The sequence below is a fragment of the Dipodomys merriami genome, unplaced genomic scaffold (genome assembly GCF_024711535.1).
Source record: "Dipodomys merriami isolate MVZ:Mamm:240054 unplaced genomic scaffold, mDipMer1.0.p SCAF_129, whole genome shotgun sequence".
NCBI classification, from domain to species: domain Eukaryota; kingdom Metazoa; phylum Chordata; class Mammalia; order Rodentia; family Heteromyidae; genus Dipodomys; species Dipodomys merriami.
Window position 1 is genome coordinate 624,588 of NW_027202593.1, and position 15,990 is coordinate 640,577.

At 52.5% G+C, this 15,990-nt stretch overlaps 1 protein-coding gene across 1 annotated transcript in view; it reads left to right on the forward strand.

The window, feature by feature from the left end:
* LOC138824434 (glutamate receptor ionotropic, kainate 4-like) overlaps nucleotides 1-15,990 on the forward strand; it is a 301,452-nt gene that overhangs the window by 177,525 nt on the left and 107,937 nt on the right. Inside the window, exons 4-6 of the mRNA XM_070018282.1 lie at nucleotides 1,505-1,669; nucleotides 12,471-12,568; nucleotides 15,504-15,669. Coding sequence (XP_069874383.1) covers nucleotides 1,505-1,669; nucleotides 12,471-12,568; nucleotides 15,504-15,669 — 429 coding nt within the window. The remainder of the gene's footprint in view (nucleotides 1-1,504; nucleotides 1,670-12,470; nucleotides 12,569-15,503; nucleotides 15,670-15,990) is intronic.

Sequence of the window (15,990 nt, forward strand, 5' to 3'; positions counted from 1 at the left end):
TTTTTGTCTCTATGGGTTCACCTCAACGAGACAGTTTTCTTACAAATAGAACCAGCCAATAGAGCCTTTTGTGTCTAGTTCTTTTCACTTAGAATAATGTGTTCAAGGTCCATTCATGTGGTAGCATGTATAAATACTTTATATTGTCGAATAATCGTCCTGTGCATAGAAAAGAACACATTTTACTTACCCATCAGTTGATGGGCCTTTGGGTTGTTTCTCCTTTTTGGTAGTTACAAACAATGCTGCTATAAATGTTGGTATAAAAGCTGTTGTGTATGGATTTTTATTTGTGTAACTTCTTCAATCAAGAGAATTAGGAATTTCAGTAGTGGATGTATGGAGTGCCCACAACATGCAGGATGTTATGTTTGAGCATGGATGAATGCATGCATTTGCCCTTCACCGTAGCCGGAGGTGACAACACTGAGGTCCACTCCCTAACCGGACAGGCCAAGCCCAGTCTCCGAGCTGGCATCCCACGTGCCCTGCAGAGCCCCGAGGCTGGGCGGGTCACCCACACTGATTGTTACTCTGGTTAGGTTCTATAGGATGGGGCCACACTGGGCTGAGTCTCCTGCAGCCGTGTGAACTGCCCATGCTGTGTCTAGTGTGCATCAGAGCTGCGTGCCAGCAGCCAGCAGTATCCAGAGTCGCTCCACACTCCCCTAGTACAAGCCTCCTCTGCGTCTCTCTCACCTTGGGAAGTTGCTCACCAGGCCCTGAAGCCAATTTTCCAGGGACAGCTCACAGGTGTCCAAGGGGTAGGACCCCTGGTGGCTGGTCATGGCATTACAGGGTTCCTAAGGCACCTGGCCTTTCTCATAAGCACCTCAAGCCCATCTTGTTCCCTGATGTCACCTTGGAGGGACGTTTAAGTGTCCTCAGGTGTGTCAGTCACACGGTCATGGGCCTTTGGCCACCCCCGCAGGTGGCTGGTCACTGCAGGTGTGCACAGACTTGGCTAGCTCATTTCCAGACGCTCACTTTATGGCCAAAGTCTTGGGCTGCACCTCCATTGGCCCCCTGAGCCCAGGAAATTTGTTTTTGACTGTTCTATGAGGTTAGGCGTATGCATATATTTTCCTGACTTGTGGAAACCAGCAGAAGTGCTTTGTAGTCTTCTGTGTCTTGGTATTTGATGTGTGAGATGTAAGTGTCAGAGCACTATGCAGAGGAGACAGCATGGGGGCTGGGCCACCCTGCCGCAGAGATTCAGGGCTGTATGTCACAGGAGTCAGTCTGCCTTCAGTCTCCATGTTTCCTTCAGCTTCTGGCAGATGAGTTGTGTATCAGAATCCACTGCTCCATCTGCCTGCAGACCCTGAAGGTTTTTGTGGAGAACTTGGCTTTGGGGATAATGCTGAGGTTGTCAAGGTGGAGAGGGATTTGGGGAGTTGCCTAGAAAGGAAGCTGGTAGTGCCGGGGGTGGGGCTGGAGAAAGAGGCGGGGCAACGGTGGTGGGTGTGGTACCAACTGTCTCCATGTGGTTGCCTGCCCACAGCTGCTATCTTGGACGACCCCATGGAGTGCAGCAGAGGGGAGCGGCTCTCCATCACCCTGGCCAAGAACCGCATCAACCGCGCTCCCGAGAGGCTGGGCAAGGCCAAGGTCGAAGTGGACATCTTTGAGCTCCTCAGAGACAGCGAGTACGAGACCGCAGAAACCAGTACGTAGAATGGACAGGGCCAGCAGAAGGGCCGGTGGTGTGAGCTGTCCCCAGTGCCAGCCCCTGTCAGAGATCTCCACAGGGAAGGGAGAGAAACATGCACCAGGAGCTTCCTGAGAGGCTCTCGGTCTAGAGGAGAATTCTGGGTTTTCTGGTGAATCTTATGTAAATAGAATGAAGAACCGCATACTCAATCATTCATTCACTCATCCATCCACCAGTTCATGGCTTTATTACACTGGTTCATCTCCTTCACATCTTGCACGCAAATACCTGAATGAAATCTTGGGTGTGACTGCAAATTGTGGCCTGTTCTATATGGTTGGTTTAGCCATTGCTCATCTGATAGTCTTTCTTTCTGTGTGCTATGGGCAGTGTTGTGGGAAGAAACTGGGACTTAAGAGTCTGGCCACTTTCTCTGGACAGATCATGTTATTCTTTCTGTACCTGAGTTTCTTCATCTGTAAAATGGGAGTGTTAGGCTCCACTTTGGAAGTCTTGCAAGTTGGTATGAGATTTAAATTACTTAAAATATAGAAAATCCTCAGCTGATTGATCTTTACAGACATAAGCAGTAACTTGCTCCAGACATACACAGGGCAAGCCTACGTAATTCTAGGCACTGGTTTTAATTTTAACAAAAGACTGAGAGCTGAATGTCATTTTCTTCATTTTAGAAAAAAAAAATTAAAGCTCACAGGTATTTTGAATAATTTGCCTAACCACAGCGCTAGTCAATGGCTGAACTGGCCGTGGTCCTGACAAATTCTGTGCATATGACCCTTGTAGGCCTTGTGTTCTCTGACACGGGGCTTGGTGACTTTACAAGGCCCAAGTGTGCAGGTGGATGTAGCTAAGCTGGGGATGGACAGCTGTGGTGTAGAAGGAACATGAAGGGGCCGTGTTGGTCAGCGTTTCTATCCTTGAACGATTGACCCCAGTGCTTTGGGCTATGGAGACTTGCTCACCTCATGGTGACTGAGAAGCACACAGAAGCAGGAAGAGGATGGGCCGGGGTCCCAGCATCCCCTTCAGAGACACGCCCTCACCGCCTAACTTCCTTCCACTAAGCCCCACCCACTAAAGGTTCCATCACCTCCCCGTGGGCACCACAAGGGCTCCTCAGCCCAGGCAGACACGGAACACTCCCTTCAAAGAGTCTTCCTTTCTCAACCCACCTCTACCTTTAGTGGCCCTCAATGGCAAAAAGAAAAGAAAAAGTTAAGTATGCCAGATATATCTGGTCTTCCAAATGAAGGTCTGGCAGTGCTGTGCCCTGGGCTGTTATGGGGTTGACAGAAAAGACATCCACCCCCAGGCATTGGTGGCTCACACCTATAATCCTAGCTACTCAGGAGGCTGAGATCTGAGGACCACAGTTCAAAGCCAGCCCAGGCAGGAAAGGCCATGAGACTTATCTTTAATAAACCATTAGAAAACCGGAAGTGGTGCAGTAGTGCTCTAATAGTAGAGCACTAGCCTTGAGCTGAAGAGCTGAGGGACAGTGCCCAGGCCCAGAGTTCAAGTCCCATGACCAACCAAAACAAAAAGACATTCACCCCAGCCAAGATATTTGGGGGGGATGGCAGTGATTCTGGTACCCACCAACTTCTTCTTCTTCTTCTTCTTCTTCTTCTTCTTCTTCTTCTTCTTCTTCTTCTTCTTCTTCTTCTTCTTCTTGTCCTTGTCCTTTTCCTTGTCCTTGTCCTTGTCCTTGTCCTTGTTCTTCTTCTTCTTCTTCTTCTTCTTCTTCTTCTTCTTCTTCTTCTTCTTCTTCTTCTTCTTCTTCTTCTTCTTCTTCTTCCTCTCTCTCTCTCTCTCTCTCTCTCTCTCTCTCGTTCTTTAGTGTTCTTTACCATTGGACCCAGTGTCTCCCCTCCCTTCTGGCTGTTCTCCCTAACTTATTGGCCTCCCAGGCTTGATTCAGGAGATGGGTTTTGCAGTCATTGTACTTCTGGTGTAGTTCTGGACAGCATGCATTGGGAACGGTGTGGAATCAGGGTAGACAGCACCCCTTCAGACAGCTTGCAGTCTCTCCTGAGTGCCCCATTCAGTGCCTCATACCCCAGGTCCCCACATTCGGTGTTCTGATTGGTCCAGCTCACCTGCTATAGGCATTGGCCAGGCTGTCTGCTGACTTCTCAGCGGGCAGTGTCCACTCCTGGTCCAGTTGTTATCACTGAGGATGTCTTATAAGTATAGAACAAGGCCATTCAGGTCAGGATTTATGGACGGAGATTGCTCCCAAAGAGGCTGTGGCATAAAAACACACCAAAGTAGTTGTTCATTTATTCACTCAATCAGTTAGTCAATAAATATTTGATGAGAGTTTATTGTACTTGATTCTGGGACAGTGAGGACGGAGCAGGGAGCAAACAAATGTCTGAGTTGATATGGATGCTAATTCCTCCATCGGGAAGACTCAGATGGTCCAAGATCCCCCAAAGAAAACCACAAGTACCAAGACAGCATTGAGTCTAGTCTGGCTGTAGGCTTTATTTCTGTCTCAAACCAGGCTTAGATTTCCAAATAGCTCTGTGCCCATATGTTGTTGAAAAAAACAGCTCCTCCCTCCTTTTCTTCCTTTCTCTGGGGCTTCCTTGGCAGAGCGAGTAGTGCATATTTGCCCATTGCGGACGGTGTCATTAGGAGGTGTAAATTTCCTCTTCCAGTGACCCAGGCAGCCCGACTCAGTAATGTCAACACATCTAAAATATTAAGCTGGATGGATCAGGGGAATAAAGGAAATGGATGTCTTTACTTCACATTGCAGGGCTGTGGTTATCTTTTTGATGTCCCTGTTTTAGGTGCCAGATATTTTATGAGCAGGTAGCCCTCCGTTCAGCTTTTACATCGCAGGGTGTTTGTGCTGTGACTAACTAGCATTTGGGAGAAAAGAAGGTTTTGGAATCTTTCTCCCCCGAAGTCCCTTTATCTGAAAGCCAGTCTGCTCACACCGCTCATTTGTAGACTGTTCACAGAAAGTTCTTGGAAAGAAAGCTCTTCCTCTGCAGTATAGGAGGGCAGATGGGTGGTGGTTCTGTGCTGTTGGCTAAAGCAGGCTTGGAAGGGACAGGAGGCAGGGTACCACGGGAAGGAGCCAGGGTCATGAATTTTAGAGTCAGATTAACCAGGGTTAAAACCTGGTGATTCCATTGATCAGAGGTGTGGCGTGGACCGGGTGTTTAGCCATTTCACGCCCCAGCTGCTTCGCGTGTCAGATGAAGGTGGTGCTGATGTGAGCACACAGCAGGTCCGCAGCAAGGGCAGGCCTGGCTTCGGCCTTGGCTCTTGTCCCTCCCCCCAGGGCTGAGCCGGGGCGGGGGGCACTCTCCTCACCTCTTCTGCTCTCTCTCCTGCTTCAGGGTCTAGCCATCCCATTGGACAGCACTGTCTCCCACACCCTCCCTGGATGGCTTGCATCCGGTCAACATCGAGAGTAAAAGGGCCCTTCCCTTCCCTTTCCACTTCCCTGGCTTCTCAGAACCTGACAGCTTCGTGCCTGTGGAGGGTGCGGTGGGCCACCTCACACCAGCTGCCGCTCCGAGCCGCGGCCCTTGGTACCTCCCCGCAAGCCGTGTGCCAGGGCCAATTTGCACTGTTCATTTAAAACCAGGACAGTGGCCCTCGGGCCCTGGGCAGTTCCCTCAGTCCCGTGCTCGTCACCTGGAGGCCTGGGACTCTGATTCAAGGGGGTGAAAGAGACGAGGTGGTGACGATTCGGCTTGCGGAAAGCAGAGGCTGCGGTTGAAGTTGGGGCTGGAACGATCCAGCGGGGGAGGGGTTCCACAGCGCGTGAGCTCCTCACCTTTGGGACAGGGCAAGCGAGTGCCGGACGGCAGTGGTTATTTCAAGAATCAAAGATGAGGGAGTGCAGAGGAAGCAAAGACGCTGGAGACGAGAGGTCACCCCTCACTGACAGTGGCACAGGAGGCGGGGAGAGGGAAGGTATCACACCGGCATTAACTAAGAGCCAACCTGGACACGGGAAAGATGGGAGGAGAAAGCCAAGGCCTGTTCTGTCTGGTTCTAGTAATTTCCTCTAGAGCATGAGGGGTCACTCACAAAGCTTCCCCCGGGTCCCTCTGGGATTCATCCTCTGCCCTTCCGGAACTCCTGCCTCGGGCTGTTAGATGTTTGACTCCCCAGCTGGGCCCACTCGCAGGGCGCACAGATCTGAAATGAAAGGGCCCCTCCCGCCCAGCCCGCCTTCCTCCCTTCCCATCTTTCTCCATCGCAGCCTTCCTTTCGCAGGGAACCCCCACAGGGCTCGTACTCCCCTATTTCATAGATCGCTGTGTCTCCGGCAATGAGCATGTTAGAGCTGAACTAAATGCCACCCCTCTACCACCCAAACGCCTGGAGGCACCGGCCTGCTGCCACCCGAGCCAGTTTAAGGCTTCATTGACTGCAGAAGCCGAAGCCTGGCGGTCCACCCCCTGCCTTCCCCTCTGTGGGCCGTGAATGTTGGGGTGTGGCGATGGGTGAGCGAGCCTCACGGGAGAGTTTCCTTGAGCAGGGGTGAGGGCCGGGGTGGGCAGCGTAGGCCCACACTCACTCTGGGGCTGGCATCAACTGGATGCACCCTGCGGCGGCTCTACGCCGGGCCTACACTCTGTTCCTCCATGTCCTTCTCAGGGAATAATTTAAGTCCTCTCCAAATGGGAACAGTTAGGATCCTCAGTGCCCAAGGTCTTGACGCCCCTCAGGCCTCGCCGTGGGCTGCAGGGCCTCCGCCCTCACATGCCCCCTTCCCTGGCCAGTGGCCGCATGTCCCATCCACTCAGCCCGCTGTCCACCCACGGACAGGTGTGGACCGAAGGTGCTCGAGCAGCTTTGGCACAGATTGGGGAGGGTGTGGAGCCAGGGCCTCGGGCGGTCAGCACACCCCCTCCATCCTCACTGCGTGGCGTATAACCGGGCACAGAGAGGGGCCTTTCTCGTGAAGTGTCTTTGTGCAAAGGACGCCGAGTTCTCCCGGTGTTCTCCGTTGCTCGTCTCTGTCAGCCCCGCGAAGCGGTGATTGTTTACCACCTGGGCTCTGTGAGCGGCTCAACCAGTGCCACCTTGTCAGTCACAAGGACCTGCCTTTCATGGTTCCTGGGGTGCACTCCTGTGGACAGTGGCCGCGCAGCCAGCCCCTCCCAGCCTGGCTGCCCCTGCCTCAGCCGCTCCTGCGGACTCTCCCCGTCCAGCCCAGCTCCCTGGGGGCACGGGAGCCAGGGGGAGGTGGCCTTCGGGAGGAAAGCAGTCCCTCCTGTGGCTTCAGCGCTCCATCCTGACCATCTATTCCAACGTCTGCTTTCCACCGCTGCTTTCCTGGTGGCTGGAAAAGTTTGTTGCCATGGCAATGTCACTCCTGTCTCCGACTCCCTCTCCTGTGGTTCCCTGGAGGCAGAGGGGAAGTTGGCTGCCTCCCCTTTGTCTCCCCCTCAGCCCACGCAGGAGGCTTTGCCTGTGGACCCAGGGCTGGGAGCTCTGGCGTGGAGGCACGGTGAAGATGGGCCCCACTTGGACAGGGCAGGCCTCCAGCACAGGGAGTGAAAGGCTACCCAGCCCCCCACCCCCACCCCCGGTTCCCAGCAGCCCCTGGCCATGGCTGCTGGTAAGTTGATCGATCTGGTTCATTGGACACTTTGAGATTATTTCAGTTCAGTCCAGCACATAGCTGCAGAGCGATTTCTTTTTCTCAGCATGAACATCCGGGGTCCCTGTCCTTAAGGAGTTTAGGATCCAGTGAGGGAAACAGACACTTGAACCCAACTGCAGGGCCGGCCCAGGCCCACAGGTCTTGGGGCCTGGTGTGTTTAGAATCTAGAACTTTTGAGGCAATGGAAATGTCATGTGATAAAATCTCTAGTAGTGTCCCATACTCCAAAAAGTGCATGCTTGTCTTCTGAGAGCTATGTATTGTTATCACTTGAGTACCCCCTATCCAGAGTACAGTATTTACATATTCAGGGTGGAGGGAGTGGACTTTGGAAGATTTGCATAAACTGGCTGAGCATTCCTAATCCCAAACTGGAAATCCAACATCCAGAACATTTTAAGTGTCACATTAGCACTCAGAAAGTTTCGGTTTGGAGTTTGGAGTTTGGGATTAGGGACAGTTAACCGATAAATGGCTTCTACATCTCTTTAGATCCGATTTTGCCATCAAACGAGTTTGATGAGAAACATCCAGTTTCTGAGTCTCTCGAAGTGTGACGTTCTTTAAGGAAGAACTCATTTTGGGGAGAAATGGATCAATAAGAGGTTGCCAAGCAGAAGAGCAAAGATTGGGTATTGACCATGGTTGACTGGGGGTGCTTACGAACCCCTTCTCAGGAAAAAAAATGCTTTAAAATGAATAAAATAGAATGAGCCAGATGGCCACGGGAACCATTTGTGTAGAAATGCAGTTAAACTACTTTAAAAGCAAAGTATTAATGTCTGGGCTTCCTTATTAATGCATGAAGTCGCCAAGTCCAGAACTGAGTCTAATTGGTAGACTGATTTTTGAAGTCGTAATGGAGATAAATGGCATCTTAGGGTGTCTGTCGCGCTGTGACATGATGCGAAAGCACTGTGATTGCTGTTGGTAACAGTCGTGGTTAGCGGTGATTGTACATGCCCTGTGGTTTATTGCCTGTAGTTGACACGGAACGAAATACATTATTTCAGTGAGTGTTAGAATCTTTCCCAGATGTCTGCCCAGGGACCCCCTGCTGAGGCCAGGTAACCACGTGGACGCAGGCTCAGGGAGGACCTTCTAGGTGGCCCCTGGGAGCAAGGGGGCTGGGGAAGCAGAGCCCTTGGCTTTTACTCATCATCTGGAGAAATTTTTCTATCGTGGCATTATATTCCTTACAATAAATCATAAAAAGAATACGTGCAGAATACAGAAAAATGAAGAAATAGGGGGAAGAAATGGGTCCTCAGGTCCCAGGACATTGCTGCAGACATCTCAGTTCGTTGGCGTTCCCGGGAGTCCGTGGGTGAAGAGCTGGTGCTGGGGTTGGGCTGGGGGGATGAGCGGTTGAGTCTTCACCCTGCTCTTCAGTCTTCAGATCTTGTGAAATGACAATGACGGTAATAGAGCCACTTGCATCAGGTTATTTTCAGAATTAAATAACTTTCCTGAGCAGGGCCAGGATGGGCCATAATTAGTGTTCCATAAATATTGGCTTTAATCATTTCATTTTCCGACTGTTCCTTAAGGCATAATATTCCCTGTATTTGCCTTGTGGTAGCCCTCATAGAGATATGCATATAATTTTATGTCTTGCTTCTTTCTCTTAATATTGTTGCATAAATATTTTTAATGCGATTATAAACCGTTTGTGTGCATTTTAAAGGCCGAAGTAACATTCCATTTGGGCCTCTGACTCACACTTCTCCCTGGGATTAGATACTGAGTTTATCTCCAGCTTTGGGTGCATCGCAGTGCTGCTTCAGGCATAGACTTGAGCCCGTGCTCCGTGCTGAGGTCACACAGGGAGACAGGACAAGTGCTGCGCATTAGGAGAACACACAGGTTGGTATTTTAGGATTGTGCCTTTTCTCGCTGCTTGGAGAGGGACTTGGAAATGGAGAATCCTGGAGACAGAGAGGCTCAGTGAGGTGAAGGGGAGCCAACCAAAAGTCGGCAGTGAACACAGGAGCGGGGTGTGGCTGGGGATGGTCAGGTTGGATGGGTGGGACCCGGCCCGATGAGTGGGGAGAGGTGAAGAAGCCTGCAGGGTGACTCTGGCTTTGACCTTGAGCGAAGGACAGCAGCCAGGTTAGGAGCATTGGCTGCGATGCCCCAGTAGATCTGCAGAGTGCAAATCCAGCTCTTCCCTGGAAGTACCTGCCTGAGCTTGAACGAGTTTCTTGCGTTTCCGAAGCCTCCATTTCCCCATCTATAAAGTGGGGATTAAAAAAAATGAACCTTTGTCATAAAAAAATGTAAGATCAAATGAGACTGAAAATGCATAGCAAATACAACGTAGTGGGGAGAAGAACTGGGCAGCGTGCAGGGTGCCATGCTGAGCGCTCTGTGTGTGGTACATCACGCTGATGCTCACAGCACCTCTGCAGGAGAGCGTCTGGTAGTAGGCGAGTTTTATAGGTACATAGGCTTGCCCTGAGATGCCCAGGAACGTCTTCAAGTCCTCAGAGCTAATAGGCATTGGCATGGAAACTTAGGCCCAGAGTGCCTGGCATCTGTGTATCACGGTCTAAAGGCAGTGCTGCCCGCTAGCCATATTGACTGCAGGAGGACAGGGGAAGCCCTGTGGTTCAGCAGGTAGGTGGAACTTGATCCCCTAGCCCAGGGCATGGGTTGGAAGGCAGGAGCCATTCCTGTGGGAAGTGGGGGTGAGCTTGCCCAGGGAGAGGGAAGCATGAATTTAGCAGTGGGGGAAGGAAGCGATGGTCAGAGAGCTGGATGGAAGTCAGGACTGCACAGGGTGATGAAATCCAGGACAGCAATGCAATCAGCACATCAGACGCTGCAGAGAGAGAGAGAGATGAGGACCAGGAACAGGTCACAGTGACCCCGGAGAAGGCCGATTCAGTAGAACGAGGTTGGCAGGGAGATGCCGGCTCCAGGGGGAAGGTAAGCGCTGGCTGCAGGGAGCGGTGCTGGCAAATCCCATGGCCAGGAGCGTGGAGACCGGACGCTGAGGCGAGTCCAGAGGCTGGAACCCCGAGGCTGGCTCTGGCCCTGACTTGGCTGAGTATCTCTAGAATGCCCGTCCTCTACTGGTCCAATCAGGAGGGGAGACCCCTTGCTGAGGCTGTTCTGGGGATGTGGGAAGGATGAGGAGTTGAAAGCACCTGTCAGGCAGGAGAGTGCTAAGCCGGCTGCGTGTCACTCACGTGGAAATAGCACGTGCTCTGCAGAGGCCCTCTTATCACGGAGACCTCGGAGATGTCCGTCTCTGGTTCTGACGCCTCCGTACAGCCGAGACCCCCTGGGGCGCCCCCTCCGCCCACAGCCCCGCAGTCAGCTAACTCCGTGAGGCTCTAGGTTCCTTGAGGAGCTTCAGGCCGAGCAGAGACCTTGCAGGTCTGCCGTTGATGTGGTAAATGGCAGCTCTGGGATTTGAACCCCCCTGGCATTTTACCATCTCACCATCTGAATCTCGCTCAGGTGACCGCTTGGTGGTCTGGGCGGTGGCAAGGATGCACACGAGTAGAGAGAGAATCCAGGCTGCAGATGGGGTTTTGTATCTGTCTCCATAAACCACCGTGCACACTCCTGGCCTGGAAAATGGCTGTACCTGACCCCTAATGTCAGGAAAAGGACAACGTGTGTGGAGCCATGCATCTGCCTTTGTAGACAAGGACATCACACGTGATAAGGGACTTCAGTGTATATTCTGAGGGACAGCACCTAACTTCCAGTGCCAAGTGCATGTGTTTTCTATACTTTTTTTTCTTTTGGGGGGCCTAGTACTGGGGCATGAACTCAGGGTTTGGGTGCTATCCCTGAGCTTTTAGCTCAGGATTGGCACTCTATCTCTTAAACCACAGTTTCATTTCTTACATTTTGCTAGTTGATTGGAAATAGTCTCACAGACTTTCTTTCCTGGGCTGGCCTTGAACTGTGATTCTCAGATCTCAGCTTCCCGAGTAGCTAGGATTACAGGTGTGAGCCACCAGCACCGACTCAACTCTATTATTTTAAAATACTGAATTTTTTCTCCTTCTCTTCTGGCTGTCTCATCCATCCATCCACCCACCCACCCATCCATCCATCCATCCATCCATGAACATGAGCTAGCCTAATATCTAGAAAACATTGTACTAGATGCTGGGGAAATAACAGGTGTCTGTTTAGAAGTGAAGGTGTCTCTGTGCTTGTCTGGAAGTAGCTTGAGATCGGTGAAAGGAGAACTCAAACAGCAAAGCAAAGTAGATGCAGTTATTTACTAAATATCTTAGAACAGAGGGACAAACCAGGGATTTGGGGGGCGCCAGGCAGGGTTAATTTCACCAGAGGAGCCCAGGAGAGTCTGGGAGGAATAGGGCCTGGCAGGTGAGCGAGTGTCTAAAGTGAGCAGCGAGGGGCATCTGCCCAGCAGAGGAAGGATGAGGTCTCAGGCACGCGGGTTGGGAGGACCCGCGTTAGTGCAGGATTGAGTGGGTGCAGGGACAAGGCCAGGATGTCAGATGGAGCCCCTTTATGCCTCTTGTGCTTGATTCCTGTCTCCCTGGTTCCACAGCCCTGTGTATCCACTCCTTTTTTAACTTCTCACCACATTCTTTGGGTCTTTCGGCATCATCTTGGCTACCTGTGTCTCCTACTTGTCTGTCTTCCTTCCCAGGCTCTTTCCTTCTGAGGGTGCTGAGGGAGTGGATATTGGACTCATCTCTCCTCAACACACTCTCTCTTTCTGTCTCTCTCTCTCTGTCTTTCTCTGTCTCTGTCTCTGTCTCTCTCTCTCGCTCCCTCTCTCTCTCTCTCTCTCTCTCTCGCTCTCTCTCTCTCTCTCTGCTGACCAGGCCAGTGGGGCACCTATAGTCTCTTTCATTAGCTTTTGGTGATAGCCCAGGCAATTTACACACCCTGTTGGCTGTGGCTATATGTTGTCATAACCTGAGTCATTTTCTCATTTAATACTCTCCATAAACTCCAATAAAACTGTCCTTGAGCCCAGTAGTCCAGTGGGAGGGGAGAGCTGGGCTTCGGGGGGGGGGCTTGAGAGGTCTGAGGGAGGCGTGGGGTGACACAAAGTTGAAAGTACTGAAGGCCCAAGCCTAGGCAGGACACAGGCTCTGTCCAAGCTGATGTGTACCTCGTTTCCTTCCCTGCCCCTGCTGACGGCTGCAGTGTGCCAGATCCTCCCCAAGGGAGTGGTCGCTGTCCTGGGACCGTCGTCCAGCCCGGCCTCCAGCTCCATCATCAGCAACATCTGTGGGGAGAAGGAGGTGAGTGGGGGCTGGGTTGGGAGCCTGGGCCCGGGGCCCCAAGGCATCACGGAGCCTGAGGGCTGGATGGGCCCTTCCTCCATCCCAAGTGATGGAAGAGGGAGGGGCCTTAGCCAGCAGGACTTCTTAGGTCGGATTCTTAGGGCTCATGGTGGCGCCTTCCAGAGGGAGGGAGGCTGATAGCGTGGGAGCCAGGAGAGGGGCTGAGATGGAAGTGGGCCCCCGTCTGTAGTCTGGTCCACAGGGGCGGCTCTGAAGTGGTCTGTTCATGCATTGGTAGTGGGGATTCCCATGGGGGAAGAAGGCATTGCTCCATCTCTTTGTGAAAATAAAGTCTGAGAGCCTCTGTCTTGTAGATGGGGGGGAGGGGGAGAGGGAGAGAAAGAGAGACACAGAGAGGCTTTATTTTGCTTTCTTCCTCATCCACCACTTCTAGTGCTTGCTCTTTGAGACACGATACTTGTCCTCACCTCGGACATCTTCTCCAAGTGCTACTATGAAGACCTTGGTCCCCCACTCCCTCTTTGCCCCCCTCCTTGATTCTCCTCTCTGCCTGCTCCCCCTCTACCTCTCTTCCCCACCCCTAACCACCCTTTCCACAATCCTCACTCTATACTGGAGCTCTGGCTGAGCCCTTGATTCCTAAGGTCTCCCTGACCTGCTACGCTGCCCCCCCCCCCCCCCCCCGTGCCACAGACTGGCCGGGTCACACCGGCCAGGGAGCCGCAGACAGTTAGCCCAAGCTTCTTGTCTGATCACGTTCCTTCTGGAGCAGTCTTTCTTCACTGTTCCGATTATGCATGTCTGTTAATATTTTATGAGGCTGAACTGCCTTACACAGATCCTCTGCTCTAGGGAAAAGCAATGGAGTTCTCACCATGGAATCCAGACTTTAAATGCTGCTAACGTTCTCTGTGGCCCTTGTAAACTGTCAGCCTCCTGTCTACTGCTATCCACTCCACCACACCTTGTGACCACCCCCCGGGGTGCATTAGCAAAATTGCGAATAGGTTATGGATTGATCTTCCTCCAGAGACCATTGACAAGGGTGGGGCTGGGCCATCCCTGCCTGGGCTCACAGAGCAGCTGGCTGCCCCTGGCTGCCCCTGGCTGCCTCTCCAGCAGCCTTCAAGATGGCCCTGTGCTGGAGACCGCCACCAGCTCCCCTTAGCACTGCGTATACAGCTCCCAGGACCCTGTGGGGACCCCCTGCATTTTCAGGGAGGAAAGAAAGAAGATATTGCCTAAGAAGGCGTTTCCTGAATATTAGCTACTGAGCCAGTCTCTCCTTTGCACACGGGATCTCATTGAGTCTGACTGAGTCCCAGAAGTACCTGTGGTTGTCTCCATTTGAATGGCGTTTTTGGACCGATTAATCAGCATGACCCCCAGATCACCCAGCAGAGCAAACCTCCATCTGCAGACTCTAAAAGCCCCGTGTCCTTCCTGAAGGACTCTTCCCCCATCTCTGGCCAGGATCCCTGGGGTCCTAGGTGCTAGGGAGGGCCCCACCCCACCCCATTGTCAGAATGCCAGTGGACAGCTGCTGAGCTGCTGGAGCCAGCGGGCCACAGCGGGAGGCTCTGGTCAGGGATGCTCCCAGTCTTCACCGCCATCCTGCCCTTAGTGGCCTCCTTTTCCTTCAAGGTGCTGGGTGTTCCTTGCAGACGGAGGGGGCGTGAGGGTGCGGAAGACCAGCCAGAAGAAGCCCCTGCCTGGCGGCAGCGACCACACCCCACAATCAGCTTTCATAATGCATCAGGCTCTCGTCAGCTCTGTCCTTTGCAGTCCCTGCTGGAACCAAATACAGCCGTGCTTTCTCTAGGGCACAGGGGCTAATCCTAGTTGAATTCAGTAATTTTCTCCTTGCTTTTTTGGTAAATCCTTCCTCTCCTCCCTCCTCAATTTCAGAAGAGCTCCGGCGTCTCCCTGAAACATAAAAGGATAAGGAAGACCGTCATTCCATCTTCCCTGACTCATACGCGGTGGGCCTGGGCAGGCAAAGAACACATCTGTAACCATTTCTGAATAATACGTTTTAGAAGCCAGCCAAGTCACCATCAGGAGCTTCTTCCTCCTGTCTACTTTTAATCTCACTTGCTTTCACATCAGTACAAATTCACGTTCGGGCTCAGCTCTGGGTACGAGGGATGAAGGTGGCAGAATGAAATCAAAGTGGATGGCAGCTTAGTACATTCTAACTTTCCTATTACCTACCAAATGGTCTCAGCTGCCAGCAAGACTGCCATCGCAGACTGTTAATATCGCCTCCCCGGAGAAGGGAGGCAGAAGGCAGGGCAGTGTCCCCCCAGAAACGTCAACAGCATGTGCGGAGGGAGGCTGTCATACCTAATGAAACACCAGTGCAGGTGTTTACTTACCTGGCTCTAGCCAGAGAGTCCCTGGAAGGTTCTTACTGAGAACTTCATTCCCACATCTGCCAGAAACCATCACCACCCCTGCTTCTCCCCAGATTCACCCAGCAAGACTCTGGGGAGCAAGTTTGAAAACCTCTGGGCTAGGATGAGGGGATGCGGCCTCTGTCCTGGGGTAGGGTGGGCTTTCTCCTGCCATCTCTGCGCTGTTATTAACTACACGTACAGTAGTGTAAGTGTGATGCTTTCGAGAGCAGTCTCTCTCGCCACCCAGCAGTGGCTGGAATCTGCTCTACCAATAAAGACCTCTTTGTTTGCCTTCTCAAGCCACGGACTCGATGCAAAGGGCTTCCTGTCCTGGGTCTCATTGGGGATGCTGCGCTAGCTTCCTCCACGGGCCGGGCCATGCAGATCCCGTGCGTGTCCCCTTCTCCCACTGGCCCAGGGCTCAGGCATTCTGCACAAGAACCCACCCTGGGACTTTGACTCCCTCGTCTTGTTCTGATCTTTCTCGCTCACCGGGGTCCTCCCTGCTGCCCCTTTTCTGCTCCTCCTGCCAGGTCCCTCATTTCAAAGTGGCCCCAGAAGAGTTCATCAAGTTTCAGTTCCAGAGGTTCACGACCCTGAATCTTCACCCCAGCAACACTGACATCAGCGTGGCCGTGGCCGGGGTCTTGAACTTCTTCAACTGCACCACGGCCTGCCTCATCTGTGCCAAAGCGGAATGTAAGTGTGCCCTGGCCGGCTCGGCCCCACGCCGCCTGGCCCCCGCTCATCTGCACCTGGCTTCCTGTCCTCTGGCTGGATCATGGGGGGTGAAGACCCACAGGTGTGGGCACGCTCGGATGTCCCCAGGTGTGTGTACACATGTGCACAGGTGTGTGCAGACAGTGCGTGGCCCAGGGGTGCCCTGTACCTGGTATCCCCGGGCATGGCCAGCATAGAAGTGAATTAGGTCATAGGAAAGACTGGCCGACTGCCAAAGTCTTTTTACATCCGCAAACTCAATTCCCACATTTTCAGCCTTATTGTTAAGGAGATACAAAG